Source organism: Eutrigla gurnardus (genome assembly GCF_963514095.1).
Source record: "Eutrigla gurnardus genome assembly, chromosome: 9".
Taxonomy (NCBI): Eukaryota; Metazoa; Chordata; class Actinopteri; order Perciformes; family Triglidae; genus Eutrigla; species Eutrigla gurnardus.
Genome location: NC_139923.1, coordinates 25907998 through 25931646, shown reverse-complemented (window position 1 = coordinate 25931646; position 23649 = coordinate 25907998). Strand labels below are relative to the sequence as shown.

Sequence of the window (23649 nt, the reverse complement as noted above, 5' to 3'; positions counted from 1 at the left end):
ATGTGGATTCTCAGTCGCAGCGACATGGCAGAAGGCAAAGGATGGATTACAGAGACACTTTAAGTGCTTGATGAATACACCATCTTATGAAAATGGTTATACAGAAGAAGCACTTAAACAATCAGAGAAGCAACAGAGATTCTGCTCCACTTTTAGGAAATGAGCATTAAATAGCAGCTGAATCAGAACTATCAAAACCTTGAGGAGATTGGCTTCATCAGCATATAAGCGAGTATAGTAAGAAGAGTTGTAAAGCACCTGTACGCCAGTGGCGAGCGGTGACCTATTACTGTGGTCATGCTGAAGTGTCAATACCATGCGCGCCCGTGGGGGGGCATTATATTTTTTAATAAAAAATATAATATGGTTAGTGGAAACAGCTTGTAGTGATCACGTTGGTCCAGAGTACATTTGATCACTATAAGCGGTTGATTACTAAAACCGAATTGTTATTACAGTATTTCACTTATTTTTTTATGGAGAACATCATCTAAATGCCAGTTGTATAGTTTTTCAATGAGAAAAATGTAACGAAACGGTCGTCAGCGCGATCCTCTCGTCAGCTCCAAACTCACCCGTCTGCACCTCAATCACAGACCACAGCTGGTTTTCCGCACAGCATTTACAGTAACTCACTGACACGTCTCAGATCAGTAGGCGCTGCTGCCGGTGTGTTTTTAAAACGAACTAGGCTAGTAGCGCCGCAGATTTCTCATTCCCCACCTTGTTTGACTGAGAGTGTTTCGAGATGGTTTTCATGAATGAACAGGCAATATGTCGCTGTCAGACCGGATCGTTTGACGGGAGGGGGGTCGGCTAGCTAGCCATTTATGTTTCTCATACGCGCTAGCTTGAGAGTGACGGACGGAATTCTTTGCAGTCTTTGTGATATTTACTTCAGGAGTAGGCCGACCACTTGAAATTATAGCTTTCTTTTCCTCAAAAGGTCTCCGCGAAAACGGCACTGAACGCAAAGCCTGAATATAATTAATATTTTCAGCCATTTTGACCAGGCTACACAATGAATGAACCACTAACAGTTTCCCGCTGAACAATTCCAACAAGTCATTTTTGCGCATGCGCGTTGGCAGATAAGCTGCTTCACTGACAGCTTTTTTGCCATTCAAAATGCTCATCTACAGTAAACAGCCTTTAGCAGTAACTGTACTAGTCGGTGTCACAGTGCGCATGCGCGAAACAAGCTGTCAGCTTTCCAGCTTTTCGCAAGCAAAACGGGACAGATTAGGCACGGATTTAAGACCAAAACAGTAAAACTAAGGTATTGTATAATTGAACACACTGCCAGATTAATATTTTCAATTATTTTTATTGAAGGGCTTGGGCATGCACTGCATTTATAGCTTATTATGACCGCTCGCCCATGCTGTACGCGTATGATTGGATGTTTCTAGTCAGCTGGTAGACGAGCATCTGTTGAACGTGCCACTCACGAGGAAGCAGCCAATCCAAATCCACAAGGTGTTTCTGTGCTGCTTCCTGAACTCCTGTGGCGTTTGATCATTTCAGAACATCACTTTCTCTCATAATCAAGATGTGCCAACGTCTGGTCAGAATAAAGGAATATTAATCTTGACAGTTCATATCTGCTTGGCAAAAAAAAAAACTACGCTCCCCAAAGTCCTTCAAAGCTGCAATTAAAAGCATCATGTTACTAATTGATGAACACTCTCTTAGAGAACAGCCTGCATTGAATTAAACATTTGGAGTTTATTTTCCGTTCCGGTAGTGCCGTGGATGAAGTTTGTTACCTATGAGCAGATGTACTGCAATTTTAATCAGGAATGTAAAGTTTGAACCCCTTAAGTAGGTTAGTCGGAGACAGATCACGAGTACAGGAAGGAAGTGATCTTCTTCAGGGGTGTAAGACGGAAGGAGGAAGTGGGAGAGAGACGGAAGGCTGAAACAGGAGAGAGAGAGACAGTGTATCAAACAACTGCCAATTGCAGCATGATTGCATGGAAAGGGGGTCTTGGCGCTGGTGTATCCGTGCCCATGATGCCCCGTGATTGCAGCCTCTTGAAGCTGCTGATGCCAGAGCGGCCGCCAGTTAACCGAGATGCTAATTCCCAGCGAGCAGCAGGTGTACTGGCAGAAAGGTAAGATACCATCTGAATGTCACACAAGATGAAAAAGAATGCTCTAAGTTTAATCAAACAAAAAGAAAAAAAACCTTTAGCATCAATACCAGTCATAGATTAGCACTTAACTCAAACATGAGCTTATATGGTACCTTGTTGTTTTTGATAAGAAATTACCAATTAAAAAGCTGCTTTTATCAATATTTATGAATGAACAAAGGGCCGAATGACTATGTGCATGTGTTATATGTTGCTTGGAGTGGCAAACCCACAGATAATGGATTGACTGATCTTTCAATTTCACAGTTTAGATGTGCTCTCACCACGGTCATGTTGTGTTTGGAGGAAAAGCTCTCAAAACATAAAGTACCCTACAGCAAATGGCAGACGGGTTAGACAGTTAGAAGCTAGCTAGTAAACACTGAAAACACTAAAAGCCTTATATTTCCCTCAGGAGTTAGTGGAGAGCAAAGCGGAGCTAAAAAGACGGAGACTTTCCTTCATCACTTGGCCGCACATCTAAATGATTGCTATTCTTGTCTCATATCTGCCTTATGTATAACTAGGAAAACGTTTGCAAACAAGTCTGCCATATCAACTTGCAAGGTAAAATGACAGTTTACAGCTTGTTTCCACTGCCCCCTAGTGGCCAAAAAAACTTATTGTCGGTTTATAGTTTAGTTAGTATTCAAACAGTCAGACACCCATTTGTTTGGCATATTATGTAAATCATATGTGAAGGTAAAACCAAAAGTGTCTGCACCCAGAATGTCAAATAACACATTGTGTGTCGCCAAATGGAACTATTTAACGATTGGCGATGCCGCCATTGTCGCAAATGTCAGCTATTAACGCTGTTAGAATATTAATGATGGCCAAACAACAAAGTTAAGTTCAACCAAAGCTTTCCTTTATGTACTGGCCAGCAGACTGGCAGATTGTTGATACAAAGTTAAGCTGATTAATAGGGTTGCACATCTCTTTGTGATAAACGGTTCGATATGCATCTAGATACACAGGTTACGATTCAATTCAAAAACGATATCCCTTTACTACAGACCGATTCGATTCGAATCGATTCCATACAGTGTAAGAACGATACGATTCAATTCTACGGTTAATATTTGTTGTAGATATTTTATAAAATAAAGAAGCTAGTTCTATGAAAGTAGTAGTAGTAGAAAATAGTTTCTTTTCAAATATGTAAAATACTACATATCCCCAAACATTGTGACTGTATGGCACTGGCAAAAAAAAACAACCAGAACAACAAAATCACATGTCAATGTATTTATTTTTTTTAGACATGGACCAAAAAAGTCTGTCTGAATCGTTGGATGGCGGTCACAGGACAGGGTCGTGGACGCTACCCGTGCTGCGGCCGCCTCTCAAGCGATTGACATTCAAAGCCGTCCGTCTCTCACGTGTGGTCGTGGAGTGCCTGCGGTCACACGGCAGCGTCGCAGCCGCCTACCTGTGCTGTGCCCGCCTCTCCACCTCCACCTCCTCCATGTTCCGTGTTGTTCCTTGTTTATAACTCATACCAGCTAGCCAGCTACGGCGTTTCGCGGGCAGCTTCAGCTCTCGCATTGATTTATAGACGCTGGTGTAATGCAGCCAACCGCTTCAAAGTCTCGCGATACCCGATCCATGACTCCGTAACCGATTCATCTAGGAATTCATTGATAATTCGTATCGATTGAGGAGGCTGCTACCGATGCAGCCGCATCTCTCACTTGTTGAACCGAATATCCGGTCGCATCGGTTTATCGTTTACAACCCTACTGATTAACTCATCTACAATCATGAAATACTTCAGTAAAATGAGGAAAGTGTATTACAACTTGGTTGAGACATCTTCAATCAGCCCATACATATATCCCGACGTTATTTTGTTTTCAAAATCATAAGTTCAGCCGCATGATATCATTGTAAATACGGTTTTGTATTAAAAAGCCACAGCCGCCCACGCACGACAGTAACTGTCCGTTATTGTAGTGAAGAATCCTCGTGGGATTTCCGTTTGTCGGCGATGTTTTGAAATCTGCTGCAAACGATTTGCTGCCACTTCAGCGTTACGTTCCACTCTCGCCCTCCTCTTTTCTACAACATCACTTCCATCCGAGCCCTCCCGACTACCATCCACCAGCAGCTCCCAGGCACGAGTTGACCCACATAAGGTTGATTGTAGCTGTGAGCCAGACCCACCAGGGACCCCACATGGATGCGGTCTACAGCTCGGTTCACGCCTTGCCCACTTACTAACACCTCTCACTAAAAAAAGACCATTCCCACGGTTCACATATTGTGCATACGATGCTCAGAGTCGCAAACATAATGTATGTAGAAACACCCGCCGCCCACACACACACACACAGACACACACACATACACACACACACTTGCATACCCAGTAATGGCTTTTCCTGTAATTACAGTCATTTGTCAAAAGCACACCTTGATTTATGGTCAAATTAAAAATACACCGGAAAAGAAGCTGCAGGTCCCGGTGACTCCGGCTACAGGAGGTGATGAATGCTGCACCATTACAGGCGTGAGAGTGGCATGATCAGGATGTGCCTGCTGCCACGCAGAGACGCGAGGGAGAAAAATCAATCCATGCATCCTGCAGACTCTGGATGACGGAGGAGGTGTAGGTGTAGGTGGATGCTCCGGGTGGCATTGTGGTGGGTTGAGGGTGGTGCGATCGCGGGGGTTATATTGCCAAAATTAGTAAGTAGGGCACCGATGTGTGGGACAAGGCTTTTCTTAACTCACAGTGAAGGCAGACCGCTCGTAGCCTTGATCCGTCTCCATGCTGTGAATCTCCGTTATAAATGAATGTTTAGCTTCAGTTTATGAAAAAGACAAAAAACACATTTGGCGTCAGGCCCAGGAAACACAATGTCATTTTTACTGAGCTGCACCAATACACAGATGGATAAAATAGGCTTTCACTATGCCAACTGGTAAATATAACGTCTGTATTATTGCTGTTCCTCTTTTACTAGGAAACATCTGATAGCTTTATGTCGCATGTAGCGGTGGGGAAATAAAGAGTAGGTACTCAATGAGACTGCAAAAGTGTTGATCGGATGTTGAAAAACCAAATACTGCCAGTAATGTGTCGACTGGAGAAGAAAAACATATGTCTGCATCCATTTGACTGAAGTGCAGCTGTGGAAGTAATCAACCTTTAAAGCTGCAAATAAATCTGAAAGTGCACTTTCATACGCTGCATGATGGAGTATTTCATGAAAGATAAACATGTCCTGAGTGTGTGTAGTATATTTGTTTAGTACCATTGTGCAGGAAGGACAGTGAACTCCATCACCTAAACTTAGCGAGCATGGAGGAGCAGGAAGGGGGAAGCAAAAACTACAGATGAGAGAGCCGTTCCATTTGTCCAATTTATCTAAAAACCACTCGGCTATATCAGAATTCAAGTACTTTTAAATTGCCTCGATGATAAAGTCAGAGGCAACACAGGCGAGAGACAAGAAGCTTGCCAATGAGGAGTCTTTGGAGCTCAAAGCAGTTAATATGCCTCGGGCCGGGCGCCAACCAGGAGAGCTCCACGTCCACCGACTAGCTGCCGAACACCGAGTGGAAGTCTTCCTGCTCGCAGTGCCAAGCCTGGAGGGGGCCATCTCCTTCACGTGGATTGTTCAAAGTCACATCTTAGGGAATGCCTAATTAAAGGATGTGAGTGATGCTATGGTGAGGTCTCAAAGGCTGCCGTGTTGTTTTTTTTAGCCTAATCATGTTTGTTGGTGGGATTGTAGGAAAAGCCTCACACAGCCATGGTCTTGCTCTGCAGGATATAGATAAGGTGGCTCCCTTCATTTCTTCTCCTGGTTTTATTGGCAGTCAGCACGGTTTGCCCTATAGCTTCCCAGCGCACCATAAAATCAAAACCTAAGGTTAGCATAAATTAACAAAACATAACATATCCTTATGATGGCCTCTCGGAAACTGCCGGCTATAAAGTGCTCACGAAGAAGTCCAGTTTCTGCAAAGTAACTGCATTACTGATATTATGAAGTGCCATTATTCCTGACAGCCTGCCAGGGAGGAGACGGCAAACTGCGTCAACTTTACTGCCACCTCGGAGAAGACGGCAAGGCACGAAACAAACAGCTTGCAAAACTAAGGTGAGCTATAACACCATCTCAAAATCAATACATCTCCTCGCTGTATTTCTCGCAGACCCCACTGAGAGAAAAAAAACGAATAAAGTACATTTTTTCCAGTAGCTGAGAACCTAATTTATCCTTCAGTAAATGTCATTCAGCAGCCGGCTTCCCAAATGCGCCTTGACCCTATGGAGATATATGGCACTTCTTTTTGTAAAAATGGATGAAACGTTCAAATTCCTCCTTCGATCTAAAAGCCGTGGGTTTGCTTTTATGAATCTACAGGATGTGTTCTCCCCCTCATGGCACTGGGTGTTGCTGCAGCGAAACAAAAAAAGAGCTTAACGTTGAACTGACAGGATTGAATTAACATTCAATTAAGAATCAACCCCGTTGATCACCAGCATTTCAGAAATAGGAGTTCATTCTTTTGCATGTGTTCTTTATTTAGCAGAAAAAGCAATCCTCACCAGCGGGTCAAACTTCTCCTACACCTGAATAAACTCAACCCCTTGGTGAAAAAGCAATTCCAGGTATTTCTATTAAGCCTTTTATATTTTTTAATTAATTTTTTGTTCACAATGGTTTTCAAATTGAGCTGTAGGCTGTAGGCACCGTGAGGTTAATTGTGTAACACTTCATTCCGGCAGAGCAGATGGAGTGATGTTTTTTGTATTTTTGTGTTATCCTTCAAATTGTGAATGATGAAAGTGATTTCACAAGAAAACAAAATCTTGTGGGATGGTGGTGAAGTGGATAAATGGTTAAGCTTGAGTGGGCATTTTCACTGATTGACATCATATAATCCAGCAGGTTAGGTTAACCCGACATGTTGGATCGGAGAAGGCTTTATTGAAAAAGTGTTTGGAAAATGGCTCTTTCACAAAAATACTTGGCGGGTTATTGGATGAATGAACCTCTTGGGGCAAAGCCAGTCGGGTCATATATTTTACACAAGCTGTCCGTAGATAAAAGCATGTCTGCACATCGGTCCACATACATTTACACTGTTTGAAATAAAGAGTCGTCTGAGGTCATGACAGAAAGTGAGAGACGTCTTCTTCGCCGCTATTGTGGACCTTCCCTTTTTCCATTTGCAGAAAAGGCTATTTTCTATTTCCAAATGCACTTAGGTTTTTTTTTTTTTTCACCCAAACAGAGACGAAGAAGAAGTAGGAAAGTGTTCAAAAATCCAGACGGAGCGTCAGATACGGAGACAAAGTAAGGCAGAGAGACTTTCTCGGATGCGGCCATGAGAAGAGATGGATGTCCTTGAACCCGGGTCTGCGCCAACAGGTATCGCTCACTAACAGACCGCCCTCCACTGGTAATTACACAGGGAGGTCTACAGCAGGTGGCACGGGGCTGAGCAGCATTTACATAAATCTGCATGTGTCACCGGGCCTGGCTGCAGCCTCTGGCTCTCCGTATGAATCATGCTCACACTCAGCAGACAATTTGTTCGAATTTAACAAAAAAAAAAGATGGGAGGTAAGACAAAACACTTGTACGTTCATCGATGCTCTCTCCATGTAAACCCATAAATCCTGGTGAATGCGTTGAATTAATTATGCTAATAAATGGCTTCCCCCTTAAAATTACACACAAGCAACGCATAAAAACAGACATACCCAAGTTGGTATCTCACTTTAACCGCCATTGTGGAGCTAAGAAGAGTTCATCCATCCATCCATCCATCCGAGCATCGTGTGAAGACACCGACATCATCATATGGTAATCACACATCTTTCAAGTTGCTGCTGCAATCATGCGCTTTATTTGTTCCCTTTTGTACTTCGCTTTCATGTGGCGTTTTTCATCACGCTCGTATTGTTTTTTGACATCCTGTTCCAACTCCAGTACCTGCTGAGGTATTGTGTTTGTGTTTGTTAAGTGCCTGGCTCTTTAATGATCCAAAGAAAACGTAAAAAAAAAAAAAAAACGTGCGATGGGCATTTATGTGCAGCTATGAATCATCATGAGTTTACAGTAGGCATGCACACTTCCTATGGGCGTCTCCACTCTCAGAAAGAACATACGTGTCTGTGCTGTACGTGCATGTGTACATACACTTCTGTGCATTGCGTATGAGGAGTGGGACCCCCCATGGAGAGAGGTGTTTCTGCTGACAGGAGCATATTCTAGGTAATAGAACCACTCTGTCGTCCTGGAGCAGAGCACTAAAGCAGAACTGAGTTCTGTCTCCTACTACACGCGCCGCTGAACCTCCAGATGACAAAATGCCTCACTGGCTGACCGAATCGAACACAATAAAGCCGGAAAAAAGCAGACTTGGGGGAAAAAAATGCTCAGATTTGTCTTGTTTTGCTATCTGGGTGGGAAATTATGTATTTTCAGTTGGAAAAGCTGTGTTCCAGTGGAGCACCACGGAGAAAAACGGGAGTCGTGCTGTAGAAGAACACGTCGACAAGCTCTGCATGAAACTCTAGCCATAAAAGACGTGAGCGTGTTACTTCTGTGTGTATAGATACAGCACATTAGGAGCACGTCGCTGAAGCAGGTAATGCTATTCTGCCGACGTAGCGCCGTTACGTGGAGAGCAACACAGTGGGATGATGCAATAAATGGCTGAATAATGAGGGAGGGAATGAAAACAAGCTCCACAATACATGACAGACTGCATTAACAAACTATGAATTATGTCCTTTTGAATTTACATATTTCCACCGTATTTCATCACATCGTACGATGTGAAACAACAACTCGGTAGAAGTGAATGAGTTGTGGAAACTTCCTCAGCTCTGGAGTAAAACTATACTGTGAGCCGACTGCAGCTTGTCGATCGCTGTGAAGATGAAGTCGCAGCCCTGGAGGAGCAGACTGCCAGCCGGGAGGCATTATTGCTGATCTCTGTGGAGGCGGGGGGGGGCGAGGCGCTGCAGATTGGCATTGCCGGAGGGTCCCAGGGGAGCGTATTGCACCAATAAGTTGTGGCAGCAATATGGAGTGGAGATTGGACTTCTGTGGACGGAGTCTGTGGGGGGAACGTGGCCGGCCACTGCAGGAACAGAAGGGCGACCAGGCTGCATCCACACCGGCTCAGAGGTGGAACCGAGCCTCCACCACGAGTAAACCCTTCCTGACCTTGCTCTCGACCCACTCTCCCCAATCTTTAATGTTTTGATTCTAAAACTACTGAAATGAAACGCACATTTTCTGCATAAGGAAGAAAATACAAGTCTGAGTTCGTAGGGCACCGAGTTCTCCGGAAGGCTGAGTCCACCCGAGCGTGGTAACCGGTGTGCTGGGACGGAAAAGCTCCGGCAAAAACAGTCGGAAGCCAAACGCACACAAGCATAAGAGCGCACGCCGCACGCAGCCCGAAGCTGTCTCCGGGGGAAGAACAAAAGATGGAAAAGACTTTTGTAAATATCACCCAATCAAGGAGAATAATTCATCCGCAGACAAATTATGTTGTTGTTGTCTTTGTGTGGCGAAGACAACGACCAGTTCTACGTCCTGTTTGTAACAAGAATTCACATGAATTCTAATGAATGTGAAGACCAAAACAATCTCACACACACACACACACACACACACACACACACACACACACACACACACACACACACACACACACACACACACACACACACACACACACACACACACACACACACACACACACACACCTTGACCTGGAGGAGGCTCGGAGCTTTTCTCGGCTCTGCACTTAAAATCCTCAGGAGCCACGCAGGCAGACTCGGGGTTTACGTGTGTGTATACACCCACATGTAGATTTGTGTTGTGGAAAGCCAACATTTAAGAGAGAGAGAAAAGAAATAAACTAAATATTCTGTTGCGTCCGTGTTCACTGACCTTGTACGAGCGCCCGGCCTTTCTGGAAGGCTCCACTGTACTCCACCTGGTAGTGTTTGACCTGGAAGCCAGGTACACAGCTGTCATGGCCTCCAAGCGTGTTTCCGCCCACACGGGCAACCTGCAACACACAGAACAAAGGGCGGGTCAATACACACACATGGTTAACGTGCAGATAAACCTGACAGCCATAGTGGGTGTGGAATAAATAAAAAAAATATGAGTTCCTTTCAAAGACCTAATCCTCATTTATCCTACATAAACAACACAACGCTGCAACAGAAACATACAAATGCAATCACAAAGTAAAAAACAATAAGTATTCTCAACTATCAAGTCTCCTCCACCTAATGCACCAAAATCAATTCAAACCAGAGGTATCATGTTTTTTCGATACTTGCATGTGTAATTACTAGGGGTGTCACGATACACTCCGCTCACGAGACGAGACGAGACACGATATTGGGTTCACGAGAACGAGACGAGACGAGATTTTAAGAAAACTACAATGACAAAATATATGACTGGACCAACAGACTTTGATTTAACAGAGTTGCACATGCATTTTGAAATATTTTATTATAACTCTTTACATGCATGATGTAAGCATGATCTTTTAATAAACTTCTTCTTTCACAAATTTAAACTGAAACTAAAATGTATAAAAGTTAAAATAAAATAAAATATTTATTTTTCCCAAGTGTAAATATGTGCAAAACCAAATCAAAGTTCTACTCTGTCAATACAGAGTGCAAATAGTGCAAACGGAGCCTGACCAAGTATGTCATGAACAACATGCTGCAACTACAGCATCTTCAGCATCTCTGACATCGCAGCTGTCAAGTGTATCAATGCTTCGGGAGTTTTGTCTTATCTCTGGGCTGGTGATGCTGCTATGGCAGCTTGCTGCTCAAGGTAACGAGCCAGCATATCCAACGTGCCCGTGATTAACTTGTGTGATGGTAATTGTAGCCGTTTCTGCTTGGACATTTTCACCGCGGCAGCCGCTGAACTACGATGAAAAAAAGCAGTCAAGGTGCGTGTCCACAGGGGCGATTTTAAACACGTGTGGACGCGCCGCTTCCCAGTATTGCACGCTTGGTGGGCTGCCACTAGAGGATGATTGACAGGCGCTCTCCTTTAAACAACACATTTTTGCGAGCGTTCGCGAGCGTTCCCGAGGCGGCGAGTCGAGCCCGGCGCCTCTGATTAGCATAAAGTAGATTCGACTTCAACTTTAGGCAAATGAGGAGCGGCCAACTCGCGCGCCGTCTCTCGACATTCGCCGCGACGCTACCAGAATGCATTGCACAGCTTTTCACATAGACAATGAATGGGACGCGGGGAAACACCGCTGCCTGTGGACACGCACCATCACCCGCCTGAGTAAACGAGCGACGCGGGGAACACCGAAGCCAGCTTGGGTTGCAAGATTTATAGTGTGCGCAAAACAGATGTGCGACTTCAATCCCGCGTCGTGCACGGCCACGTCCATATTACGTGCATTGTCGGTAACAATAAGCGATGCCGTGGTTGGGTTTTTTAAGCTCCCAGTCAGTAACAGCTGTCTGCAAAACCGCAGCTATGTATAGCTCACAAATCTCGCGAGACGGATTTTTAACGCGACGGGAAATATCGTCGACTTTAATCTCGCGAGATCTCGTGGTACGAGATCTCGTCACACCCCTAGTAATTACTGTTTTTCTCAATTGTTTACACACTTATACGGGTACATGAGACGCAAAGACCGTATGTAACTCAGACAAACACCCTGAACCAATTCTGCACAAATACAAGCACATTTCCTGCTTTACACTACTTTTATAATTCTCTAACATTTGACACAGTTTGCATGAAGGAGGTCTCATGTTCACATGGAACAACCTGCCGTTTAAAATGCAAAACTTAAATTTCCTACTATCCTCTTGGATCAATGGATGCCAACATAAATGAAAGACTTGAAGAAGAGAGAGGAGAGAGCAAGTCCAGGACCGTGGACAGCCAAAACCTCCGATGAGACCGGAGCAGAACCCAAACATGAGCCGGTTTACAGAAGGTAAGGTAAGAGATACTCTCCCTGTAGCATCGTAGTACTGCACACCAATACAGTACAATGATTACTGTAGTACAGTACTGCAAGTGGACCGTAGTAGTGTAGACGTGAAGTATGTTTCATATGTATGAGATTGGGGATGTCTGTATTCCTACATCCAATCTTTACAGTATGAATAGGGAACGAGGGGAACGAGGGGCTCCGACTTGTATATTACAGTATCTTTAAGTATAAAAACATGAAACAATATGGTTTAAAACAGACGACATGCAAGTGAAACACTGAACATATAAAAGCCCCAAGTCCCATTCGTTCGTGTTTTCATAACATCCAAATGGTTCTTGGAAATGTTTATTTGATCACAACATACTGTTCTGAGAACACATAGGGCCCTAGTTTCGTAGACCAGGCGCAGTCAGCTCTCAGCGCACCTGCGCCACGCCGACGGGGTGTGTCCGCCTGGACTTTGCAAGTTTCGTGCACCGCGCAGGCTCGCGCAGGCACACCTCCCGTCTCGCCCACCCGCGCAAGAGGGAAAGAGGGAGGAGAAGAAGGCGTGAGTGGGAGACGAGGAGGAGACGAGGCGTGGACTGGGATTAATACAGCTGATTCAGATCTTCACCAATCAAATGAGCTCCTCTCCTCTCCTTTAATGCATTAGGGGAGCTTCAGTGCAAGATCCGTCACTTGACAACCCGATGACAGAAGCAGCGCCGGCGCTCCCACCACGCGCATCACGCGCTGTGCATGCGTATCATAATAATAACAATGCCCATATTATAAAAAACAGGAGAGAGAGAGGGAGATGTTTTGGTCCGAGAGGCTGAGTTTCCGTTACGCGTGCCATCCGCCTTTGATCTGACGTCAGATGTGACGGGACAATCTATATAGATATAAATTCACGTGTTGATTCAATGAGTTGCATTAAATAGTGTTTGTTGTGATTATTTATTGCATTTAAATGTGCCTGGAACTGTGGAAACCTGCCTGTGAGGTCTCGGTGACGTGTGCGCACTGCGCGCCGTCAGCCAAACTTCCACTCCGCCAGCTGCGATTCGCCTTGAATGAATGGACTTTATTTGCGCCTTGCGCCAAGAGTAGACCAGGTTGGAGCTGGCAGGCTTTCGGCGAAGTCTCGGCGAGGCTTTTTTTTTTGCCACGAAACTTCCGCTACGCCAAGCTGAATCTGTGACGCCTCCCCCTGCTGCGCCGCCACACCCATCTTGGCGCAGGCGATCCACCAAACTTCCAAACTGACCGTGCGCAAGGCTGTGCGGCTCGAAACTTGCATTACGCCGGCTTCGCCACCCTCCACCGCCCTACGCTGCGCCACGAAACTAGGGCCCATAGCATTGCTTTGAATGCAGAGTTTCATTTTGCAGATTTGTGGAGATTTTACTTTTGTGTCTGAAGAATAGAATAATGCGTTCGGAAAAACAATTGAAAAGCAAAACGGACACTTTGGTATTTAACCTCGTAATTTGGTTTGGTGATGGGTAAATCAGGCTTCCGATGATGTTATATAAAAAGACAACTTTGACTTGATTAAGGTTAAGTTGTTTTTTTTTAAAGGTTGCGTCCAATAGCTTCTATTTTCCTCCTTACACTGTGAAGGAAAGGTCGAGATGTCATTTGTTTGTTATTTGCATTTTTAAATTCAAATTAAAACAGACTGAACACTCTGCGATCCTGTCTTCCTTGACTTTTCAATTTCCTCTGCAAATTTAATTTATTCAATTTCAAAAATTATGCAAGGAAAAAAGCACTTTAACCCCTCTTATTAAAAAACAAAACAAAAGATGGGTGTTCCCATGGAAACAATCTGTAATTTCTTCCACCTCAAATGATTCTCAGATGAAGACCACACTTTTGGTGGGAGCAGATACACAGCGGAGCAATTATTGTGGCCCAATTTACAAATGCAGCTGAGTTTTTTTTAAATAATAATAATATAAAGGAATTATTTTGTTTCTCAGCACTTAGTCCTCCCAGAAGTAGAGTAATTATGTAATGTTGTCATTTCCTCCTTTTTCCATTGAGTTAGTTTGTTGGGGTATATTTCACCATGAAGAAAATGTCCAGGCTGCACTGTAGCGCACTAAAAGGAGTAAAGTCCACTGAGAATAGTCTGTGTGCAAACTTACTTCCACACCAAGTGCTCAAACTGTAAAGACCACCAATTCTTTTGCATAAATAGTGTCACAGCTCATCGTCAATGCATTTTATTTGTCTTTTTAATATCTCCTCCGACATGATAAGTGTGTGTTCTGTGCCTTCGGGCTGCTGAGCTTCCTTTGTTTTATGTTAAAGTGAAGCTGGAAAACTCCCACTAGGGCCGCATGCATAAGTGGGTGTTCCGAACAAAAACAGCTTTGTATAAAAACTAAAATAGCCTCACGGTTGTATGCCTCCGCCAACCTGTCAAGTTGCAGTTTACATTCATGTCTTTCAGAAATCACCTCATAATTGTATCCCATCAGACATGTGTGGAATTAAGATAATTAGCACATCAGTTCTTGAGGTATGGCCAAATATGTATAATTTTTTCAAATATTCTAATCAGTTCATCATTGAGTCCAGGTTGACATTTGTGCCAAATTTGAAGACATTCCCTTGAGGCGTTCCTGAATATATTGTTTTCATGAGAAAGAGACGTTTGACCTTTGATGACAAAAATCAAATCGTATCCTTGAGTCCATGTGGACGTTTGTGGACATCTTCTGCATTAGTGGATTCATGTGTTTCATATTCAAACACCAAAATACTGAATAGTGGATTATTGTATGATAAATAGTCCAATCTAGTATAATGACTCACTGTTATATAGTAAGGCTTATATAGGGTAAATCCCCTCGTATAGAGGCTTCTGGAGAGCATCTGTTTCCTACAGTGAGAAGCCTCGCTCGTTGCATCAGCCAACAGCGGGTCAGAAGATGGGGAACTTTGCACTCTTTGTCTGTTGGCAATAGTTGCTATTAGGCATTATTGCATTATTCAAAGAACTACTTCAAAAGCAGACGTCCATGTGTTGCAGATGTGCTACAGATACGGCAGCTCTGACACTGAGAAGCTTGAAGATTGGATGAACACCCGACAAGCCCGAATGATTTTCTGGAAACGCCTCCGTCGTTTACGTTGCATTTGTCTGCCAAGAAACAAATCGGTGAAACAGGGAAAGGAAGCAGAGAAGACGGAAGTGAAAGGACCCACCGATTGTTCACAGATCAATCAACATGAAGATAATCCATATTGGGCTGAAATCACAGGGAAACATGGGGGGACAGATAGGGGTGATTTTATGCCTTAGTGGTATCATATTGGCCCTCGCTCCTCCCCAGAGATTGCGTAAAAAGGTTTGGAAATATTCTGCATCTACAAATAAACACAGTCTTAAACAAATCACTAGAGGCTGTAATTATATGGTATACAGTCGTGATACATATCTGCCAAACTGAGCCATCTGTCAGGGTCAACCAGTGACATCCCAATTGCTCGTCCTCACATCTCTAGACCCCTTCCCTTCTAGCAACTCCCCCAACGACATTGAGATGAGCATAACGAGGAAAATAATAATTGGAGGCAGTCTGTCACACTTATGATACATAACACACTTCCACATCCCCCTAACGAAGGAGTATCACTTCACTCAGACAAGAAGAAATAGTGCTTCCAGGAATCTTAGCAAGATCAATATAGGACTCATCAATTACACGCAGCACTGAGTGTTTCTCATCCCGGAGCACAGGAGCCGAGCAGGAATCACTCAAAACTGTCTTCTTTGTCAGCGGGCTGTTTCCGTGCAAGACAAAGGACACCGAAGGGAGACTTCACAAAGGCCCATTCTTGTCACTTGTCTATTGTTAGATGGTCATTGTCATTACGTCAATATCGCTAAAGTATATATTTAAAAGCAAGTTAACAACTAAATAACAGCAATTTATGGCTACTCCACTTCATTTTATTAGGAAACGATGAAACCTTAAACTTTTTTCCAGACTTAATGGGGGGAAAAAAGCTAAATTACAGGAGACAATGTGAGGTATTGTATCGGGATTGGACTGGCAGTTATACGACACGTAATGTAAGTTACAAGACTTCTGCACGGCTGTCTTTGGAGATCTGTCTGCGTGATGAACAAGCGTTGGCACACGTTCAGCCACAGAGGTTATTACATGTAATGTCCCTGCAAGGTAATCAGTGCACCCGGGGGACTTGGGGTTTTTTTTCTGCAGGTGTCAAAATGGCAATTCCGCTCTATCACAAGGCTTCTTGATTTGTGCTTGGTTTTAAACTCGAAAGAGTTGACTTAAAGACCGGAGGAATGTCGGCATGGCAAGTTGACAAAATAAAGAAAAACACACTGCACACGTTCCTCTGCAGAACCCAACAACACGAACACTATTTAAATGTCCATTAAGGTGGAAATATTACAATCCAGGCAACAGTGACTCACAGTAGGACGGAGAAAGCATTAAGGAGACGCAATGCTAATGACAATGTTGTTAGCAAAAGGGGATCATTATTGTGGGCAATATTCTGCATTAGGAAACCATTTAAAAATGTACTAGATATATCAAGGTCATACCATTCAAGCTGTGCACACTGAATTGAGGCACTTTATCAACAATGTCCATCTTTTTTTCTCCGCTTTGGAGAAATCCCAAGAATTAATTAAAATATAATCTCAAAAGGACGAGACACACATTGTGTGAGCATTCATTTATAGGGAAGGAGATCCGTATCTCCTCTATCTCTTTCTTTGAGCTTGTGTGTGTGTCTGTGAACATGCAGGTTGTTTTGCTTTCATACTCAGACCTTATAGACAACCGGCATGAAACGATCCGATTCATATGTGTTTTAAGCTCCTCGGCTGTTTTATGTATAGCGGGGATGGCAGCATGCAAGGATCAGCGTGCGGTGAATGCAAATGTCCACATCTGTTTCTAGTGGAACTTAAATATGAGAATACGTTTACCCACAGGGCCTCATTCACAGCTTGACTGTTCAGACTGTGTGTGATGAACATGTAGATTAACATTTGTCTTTTACAAGCTGGATCCTGACCTTGTTGTGGACAAAATGACAGGGGACTTTAAAAAATACATCCCATTAAATAGAATACTACAACATATACTGCCAAGTTTAAAATGTGTATTATTTTTGTGTTTTAACATGTTCATTTTGAGTCTTTATACTTGTTATGTATAGTAATAGACAAACTTGTGAGCTGTAGCTAAAAGTTATACAACTTTATATCATAAAGTTGGAATAATTTGCAAATGTCTTGTCTTTTATAGCTCCAAACAAATGTTAAATAATCTCACCTGGATAATTAGGACGCATAATGTAATCATTACACCTGGTCAAAAGTGATTACTGATGCATTTAAATAGGAATTAACCGAGGATTGTGTCTGAAAACAAAAAATATATCCTTTATGGGCAACAGTGTTTGTGTCATTTTTTTATGCTCATGGTTTGGATCCGCTGCTTGCACCGGCTGTTCCTCAACCGAGAAATGAACAGATTTTTTGGCCTCTTTGCAGCAATGGCAACAAGTTGACATATCATCACCTTTTAAGTCAATATGGCAAACTTGTTAGCAAACAGTTGCCTATTTACATATCCAGCAGTTACAGAGCAACGCTAGCATTCATCGTGAGTCAAGTTTCTGGCCACAAAGTGAATGTGAATCCATTATTTTACTCCCCTGGTGGCTCTGTTATTGGTCTCTAGTTACTAAATAAAACTTAGGAAGTGCAGTGCACACTAACTTTTGATTGGATTTAAGTATACCTATTGACACTAATAATAATCCCAGTCAGTTGTTAAGCTGCTCCTCAATGATTCCTGTGGTTTCTACCTGCAGACTGCTTATCCCTCCTCCCATGTGGATTTGTATTAATCCTACATCCTATAGTTGTATGACCTGTCATCTTGTCTCTTGAAATTTTACATACTTCATATCCCCAGTGCATGTTATCCCTACTGGAGTTGTACGCGCTGAATATTTTGCGTATTACATTGATAAATAGAGAAAGTATCACTTCACAACCATCTTTAATGGCATAACGAATAGAAGGTAATGTGTTCCAGACAACAAAAAATAGAAGAAAATAAGACCATGGCTGTATTCCACATTAGACAAATGGAAAGAGATAAAGACATAGAAAATGCTCACTTTGAATCCTCCATGCAGGCAATGATCAGCAGACAGCTGCCTGCTGAACGCCAACACACCAAAGCAGCCACAGAAGAACAATGTGTCCAGGACACAAATCACCGCTTCCTGAACTTCAAAATATGTTTTCTCCCGAGGGGTCCGATGAGAGACATTAATTGATTCGTGTGTGCTTCGGCTTCAGTATCTCGCCCGTTTGATGTCTCTGTAAAGGCACCGTTGTTCTGCCGGTGATTGGCCCACTGTGACTTTGCCAGTGCGGAGCGCTTCATAGTGGGATTACCATGGTCCAGTCAAAGGGAAACAAAGAGCCTTGGTTGCACGGAAAACAATCTATCCAGCAGGAGTAATTATCATGCTTGAGCAATGCTGGACCCGCACGAAAAAATAGTGTGTATTGTTTACCAGCTTAATGAGGTGATTGACACAGAGCCAAAAAGATAAATAAATCTGGAATTTAGCAGGATGTGCGTACAAAGTGAGGGGGGAGGGAGGCAGAGTGTAAATAGGCCGCTAATCCAGAGGATAAGTGTCGGAGAGCAGGACGGTTTCAATCTGGACCAGTTGGATCCAATACGGACGGACACAAATACAACTACAGTACACACGTCCAGCTGGCATCCTGGCATCCTGTATTAATTTGGATTTACCCCATGTAATTATGTTATGAAAAAGAACTGACACATTGCAACTTTAACAGATTTTTGCTTCCGATCCGATTCCGTGGCTTTTTCATACAGCTGAACTGTCACTGATGAAGTCAGCAATCTCAACCATCTATCCATTTTAACTCACTGAATGATTCAATATGTGGGTGTAGGTATTTTCAATCAAATTTTAAACTATTCTATTATATGAGTTCAGCTATTTCCCAGTCCTTGGAAGCGCCACAGGAAGTACAGGTCCTTGGTCGGCTATCACAACTATTGAGTTCACCATGCAGTCATATATTTTTTTTTAAATACAGAGTGGGTGTGACACAAAAACAGAGACATGGAAGGAGCCCTGAATAAGGGAGAATGAAACACAGGGGCTGGTTTCATATAGATCAGCTTGCATGGGAGAGGAATAAATACAGCTATCTATTGACAACCACCTCGGGTGCAGGTCTTTAGGTTTATGTTAGCTCACTAAGTGCAGCCAAGGAATGATCAATCAGTAGCAAGGATCCATACACTTCCCCTTCCCCATTCAGATAATGCCTTCCCAATATGAGATCCATTCCCAGCAATAGTGAAGTTAAAAAAAACAATAAAGTGCAAGAAGGAAGATATTAAGGGGGAGTTGTTATTTGGAAAACTAAATAACACACATAATATCTCTATATATCATCGCAACGTCAACGCTGATTAAAATGAGAGAGGCCGACGACCAGATGTCTGAGTGGCTTCTGGTGGTTGCTGCCGCTGCGATGATGACGGTCAGCTCATATTCATGGGGGAGGAGCGTCCGCTCATTGCCTGAGAGTCTGACTTCTGATTCAGTTCAAGTGTGAAGGACCAGTCAGGTAATTAAGGCGATGACTTGGCAGAGCACACAGTAAATGTCACCTCTGGCGGAAATCAATACCGCCACAGGAATCTTCAGAGCATCTGATATATAGAGATGGAGAGGGCCACTAGGCCTGGTATTTGCTGAAGAGGGTAAGAGGATGTGTGTGTGTGTACATTCGCTAGGTGTCTCAGTGAATAACCTCAGTTCGACGGTGCGAACAAGTCGAAAATGTAATTTGAGAAAAGTGAAGGAAGTAAGAGAACACATTCGTGTCAGAATCCTTCTTTCATGCATTCTAATGTCTTTATTATTCAGGATTTATCTCATTACATTGGGTTTTATTGAGTTTTACATGCCAGATCGCTGAGGAACCCAAACATCGGACGGTCCATCTACTGGGATTTATTTTGACGCTGTTTGTGTCTATTCAGCCTGCAGCTGTCTCTTTTTTCAATTACACAATACGATGCCATTCAAACAGAAAATTGTAATGTACAGAAGATGTTTGTGACAAATTGTTTTTTGTGGAGCTGAGAATCAGCGTGACCTTTAGACTCATGAGGCTCCAGGTAATGTAGCTGTACAGTAATACACTGTGTTCCTCTGTGCACGTTTCTCAATATTGTTAGTGCTTGTTGGTCTTTAATATGCTACATGTGTGTGTGTGTGTAAGTGTGTCTGCATGTGCCAATAATGCAGCAAGCCAGCCAACGTGTGTGTGTTTGGATTTGCATGTCTCTGTGTCTCTGCATGCATGCAGGATAGTTTGCCAGCGATCCAGCCAGTCGGCCTGCCAGTAGTCTGACATTTCATCCAGCCACCGTCTCTCTCCTTCCCCACACTACATTTCCCTTTCCCCCTTCAATCTTGCACCGCCTCTGTCCTCCATCACGGTAAATGTCAGTGCACACACCTCGGTATAGGTCTGGCTGACCCATCCAGGCCTTAACCACAATAAAGCCGTGCAAGAGAGAGAGAGAGAGAAAGAGAGAATCCATCAGGCTGGGCCTCAGACACCTGCAGCTGGCAGGTTAGCCAGGCATGGAGCACCTGAGTCATGAAACCATCTGGTTCCCGGCCCGGACTGCCGGACCCTGGCCACACCTGCTGGGTCTGTAAAACAACACTGGAGCAGTGAACGCACCGCCACGCCATAGAGGAGGAGCAGCCGAGCGGCGAGGGAGAAAAGAGAGCGAGAGAGCTTTGCTGCTGTTAGGTGGTGGCTGTCCCCGGGTGCATACCACGTTACCTACAGAAACTAATAAAGGAGAAAGCTAAGGTACCCGGGAAAAGGCAGAAAAACAGTGTGATAAACACTAAGATATAAAGGATGCGGAGGCAGATGTACAGGAAGCACACAGGATATTCATGTGGGATAATGCAAAGGTACTTCAGGTACTATGAATAACTAGTCATGTGATAAGCTGGAGTCTTTGAAATATAAAAGGACAACCAATGAGATGTCCTTTATAAAAGGTTACATTTGAACCAACGAGAAAACTATTAATCTCAGTCATGTTAAGCATAAGTTTGGCCAAAAGATATCGCTATCTCTGCAGGATTCATAATCAATATAGCTGTGTGTACTATTACATTGGTTGGGAATACACTCAACAACAATGCGTTTATGGTCTACATACATTGACGATTTAGAGAGTAGCTAATCCCCCAAACGACAATTTTCAGCTGAAAACATATGCATATTTTGTTGGTGATTGTTTCAGTTCCAAACTTGACAAGTACAAGTAGAAAGGATTTGCTACATATTGTGTTATAAATATGCATAGTGACTAACTAGTTGAAACCTGCCTTTTGGGACTGCTTTTTTGCGAAGTTGCGACGACCACAAAAGTTCAACCAAAAGACATTGACTTTCCCGATCCGTGTGCAGAAAGTCAATGAACTGAGTCCGTTCTCATGCTGCTGCTGTGCAAACAGCAGTCGGGATGGTAGTTCAGCTGAGGCAATGACCAACCTGACTCAGCATCCCACTAAAAAATAATGCTGTGTCACTGCCATGTCTCCAGCTACATTTTGCAGTTTAGCATTAGTACCAAGAATCTACATCCTAATGAATAAAGATGTATTTTGTAGAGTAATGGCGCTCGGAGGGTTGGTGCTGGCTGACATTCAAGAAATAGACAAAACTGTAATCAATTCAACAGATAGATCCTGAAACCAAAACAGAAAGCAAAGCTGGCGTGAAACAAAAACATATTTCACATCGAGTCCAAGAACAGTGGGGTCGCAGAAAAATGCATGAGCAGGCAACCAAGCCTGTGTTTACCAAACTATTTTTATTCATAGATGCCAGACTAAGAGCTGAGCTGAGCAAGCCCACTTCTCTGGCACATCAGAAACGCTCGTCTCTCGGAGGGCAGGGGACGACGGCGACATGCGACGCTTTCTGAAGAGCTCGTCTTTGCACGGGCGACCACATCACAAGGATTTCTCTCACACCAATAAAACTGATTTGACTTTGAAACTTTTTAGTGAACTCGGGCAGGCAGGTCCCATTGTGAAGCAAATCCAACATCCCTTAGGGGGGTGTAGAGTTGCGTGGTAAGTGAGCTGGCCTAACCCTGACAGAATCATTTCCTCGCCGTCGGTCTGCTCGAATCCCTCTTCTAGTTGGCAAGCTTGTCGATACTTCCACCTCGCAAACCTCTCACACGCACAGGAATGGGGAGCGAGGTGTGAAGTGAGGGATTGAAAAACAACAACAGCGTCTGCTGCAGGCACCAGCTGCTATCCAGCAGAATTCATTTGAATGCACTTTATTTCTTTCCTGTTGGGATTTGGCGTGTCAATCTGAGCACGTTCGGCTTTATCTGGATGACGTGTTCATTCACCTTGTCTAATAGCCACGGTAAGTAAACTTGAAGAGTGCTTTCATAAATATATCCCGGTGACTTTCTCCCGTCTTTGTCAGAGTTTGCTGTGTCTGAACAAAAGCCCCGGCTAAAGTTTCCCCCGTTGAACCTCCCGGCCGTGGCAGAGACGGATGGAAACCCGATGCGATGCACGGGCGGCTGAAAGTGAAAACGGCGCCACATTGACAGGGAGGTGACACCTTTTCAGGTGTTGTCAGTGGGAGCCAACTTTAGAATGGCGATGCTATCACAGTTTGTTCTCCAGGACAGCCAATTGCAACACAAATCAAGTTTGAATGTCTCTAATCAGGAGTGCAGTCGTTAACACAAGCCTATCGGGGGCTGGCATCGGGTCAGTGAGGACCGGGGTGAACAGGGAGCGATAAACAACAGGGGAGTGCGTGGACAGCCTGTGTCTGAACCTATTGTTGGGCAGCTGGTGGGCTGCACACACATATCGGTGGGGGTGGTCGTTACGAGTAAAGGATTGAGCTCTGTGTTTGTTTATGTTGTGTTGTGGTTTATCTCTTGTCATCAGCCTACTTTTCTCCTCTCTAGTTGACCTCCATTCATCAAAAGTAACCTGCTGCCACTGATACACTCCGTCCTCCACATTGACCTGCACCAAAAGTTCCCCTCTTCGGTTTTCTTGTTTCTGAGCCGTAACAAATTCCTTACAAATTCCTGCAGAAACTTAGCTTGCCCTTGTTTTGCTGATGTCCTTCATCTTCCTTTCATCACTAATCTGAATCCATGTCTTCAGTGTGCTCCCCCCTCTCTCATACTTGTATAAGTGTATGATTTAGTTAGACAGCCTTCTAATCAGCCGATTTTAAACAGCTCAGCGAGGTTACGCAACACCTCGATTAAAACTTGCTTTGATCGGCACACCATCCACCTGTGGACTATGTTTGAAATACAAGTCTTCTTCCATACAGCATGATGTTCATTTAGTAAATTCTGGAACATGCATA

General features: G+C 43.7%; 2 protein-coding genes across 2 annotated transcripts in view; one reads left to right on the top strand and one right to left on the bottom strand.

The window, feature by feature from the left end:
* The window catches only part of cdh13 (cadherin 13, H-cadherin (heart)), a 291682-nt gene that overhangs the window by 200595 nt on the left and 67438 nt on the right, over nucleotides 1-23649 (bottom strand). The window contains exon 2 of the mRNA XM_084018321.1: nucleotides 10076-10196. Within this exon, the coding sequence (XP_083874447.1) occupies nucleotides 10076-10196 (121 nt within the window). The remainder of the gene's footprint in view (nucleotides 1-10075; nucleotides 10197-23649) is intronic.
* The window catches only part of hsbp1b (heat shock factor binding protein 1b), a 341874-nt gene that overhangs the window by 285778 nt on the left and 32447 nt on the right, over nucleotides 1-23649 (top strand). The gene's annotated exons all lie outside the window — the stretch shown is intronic.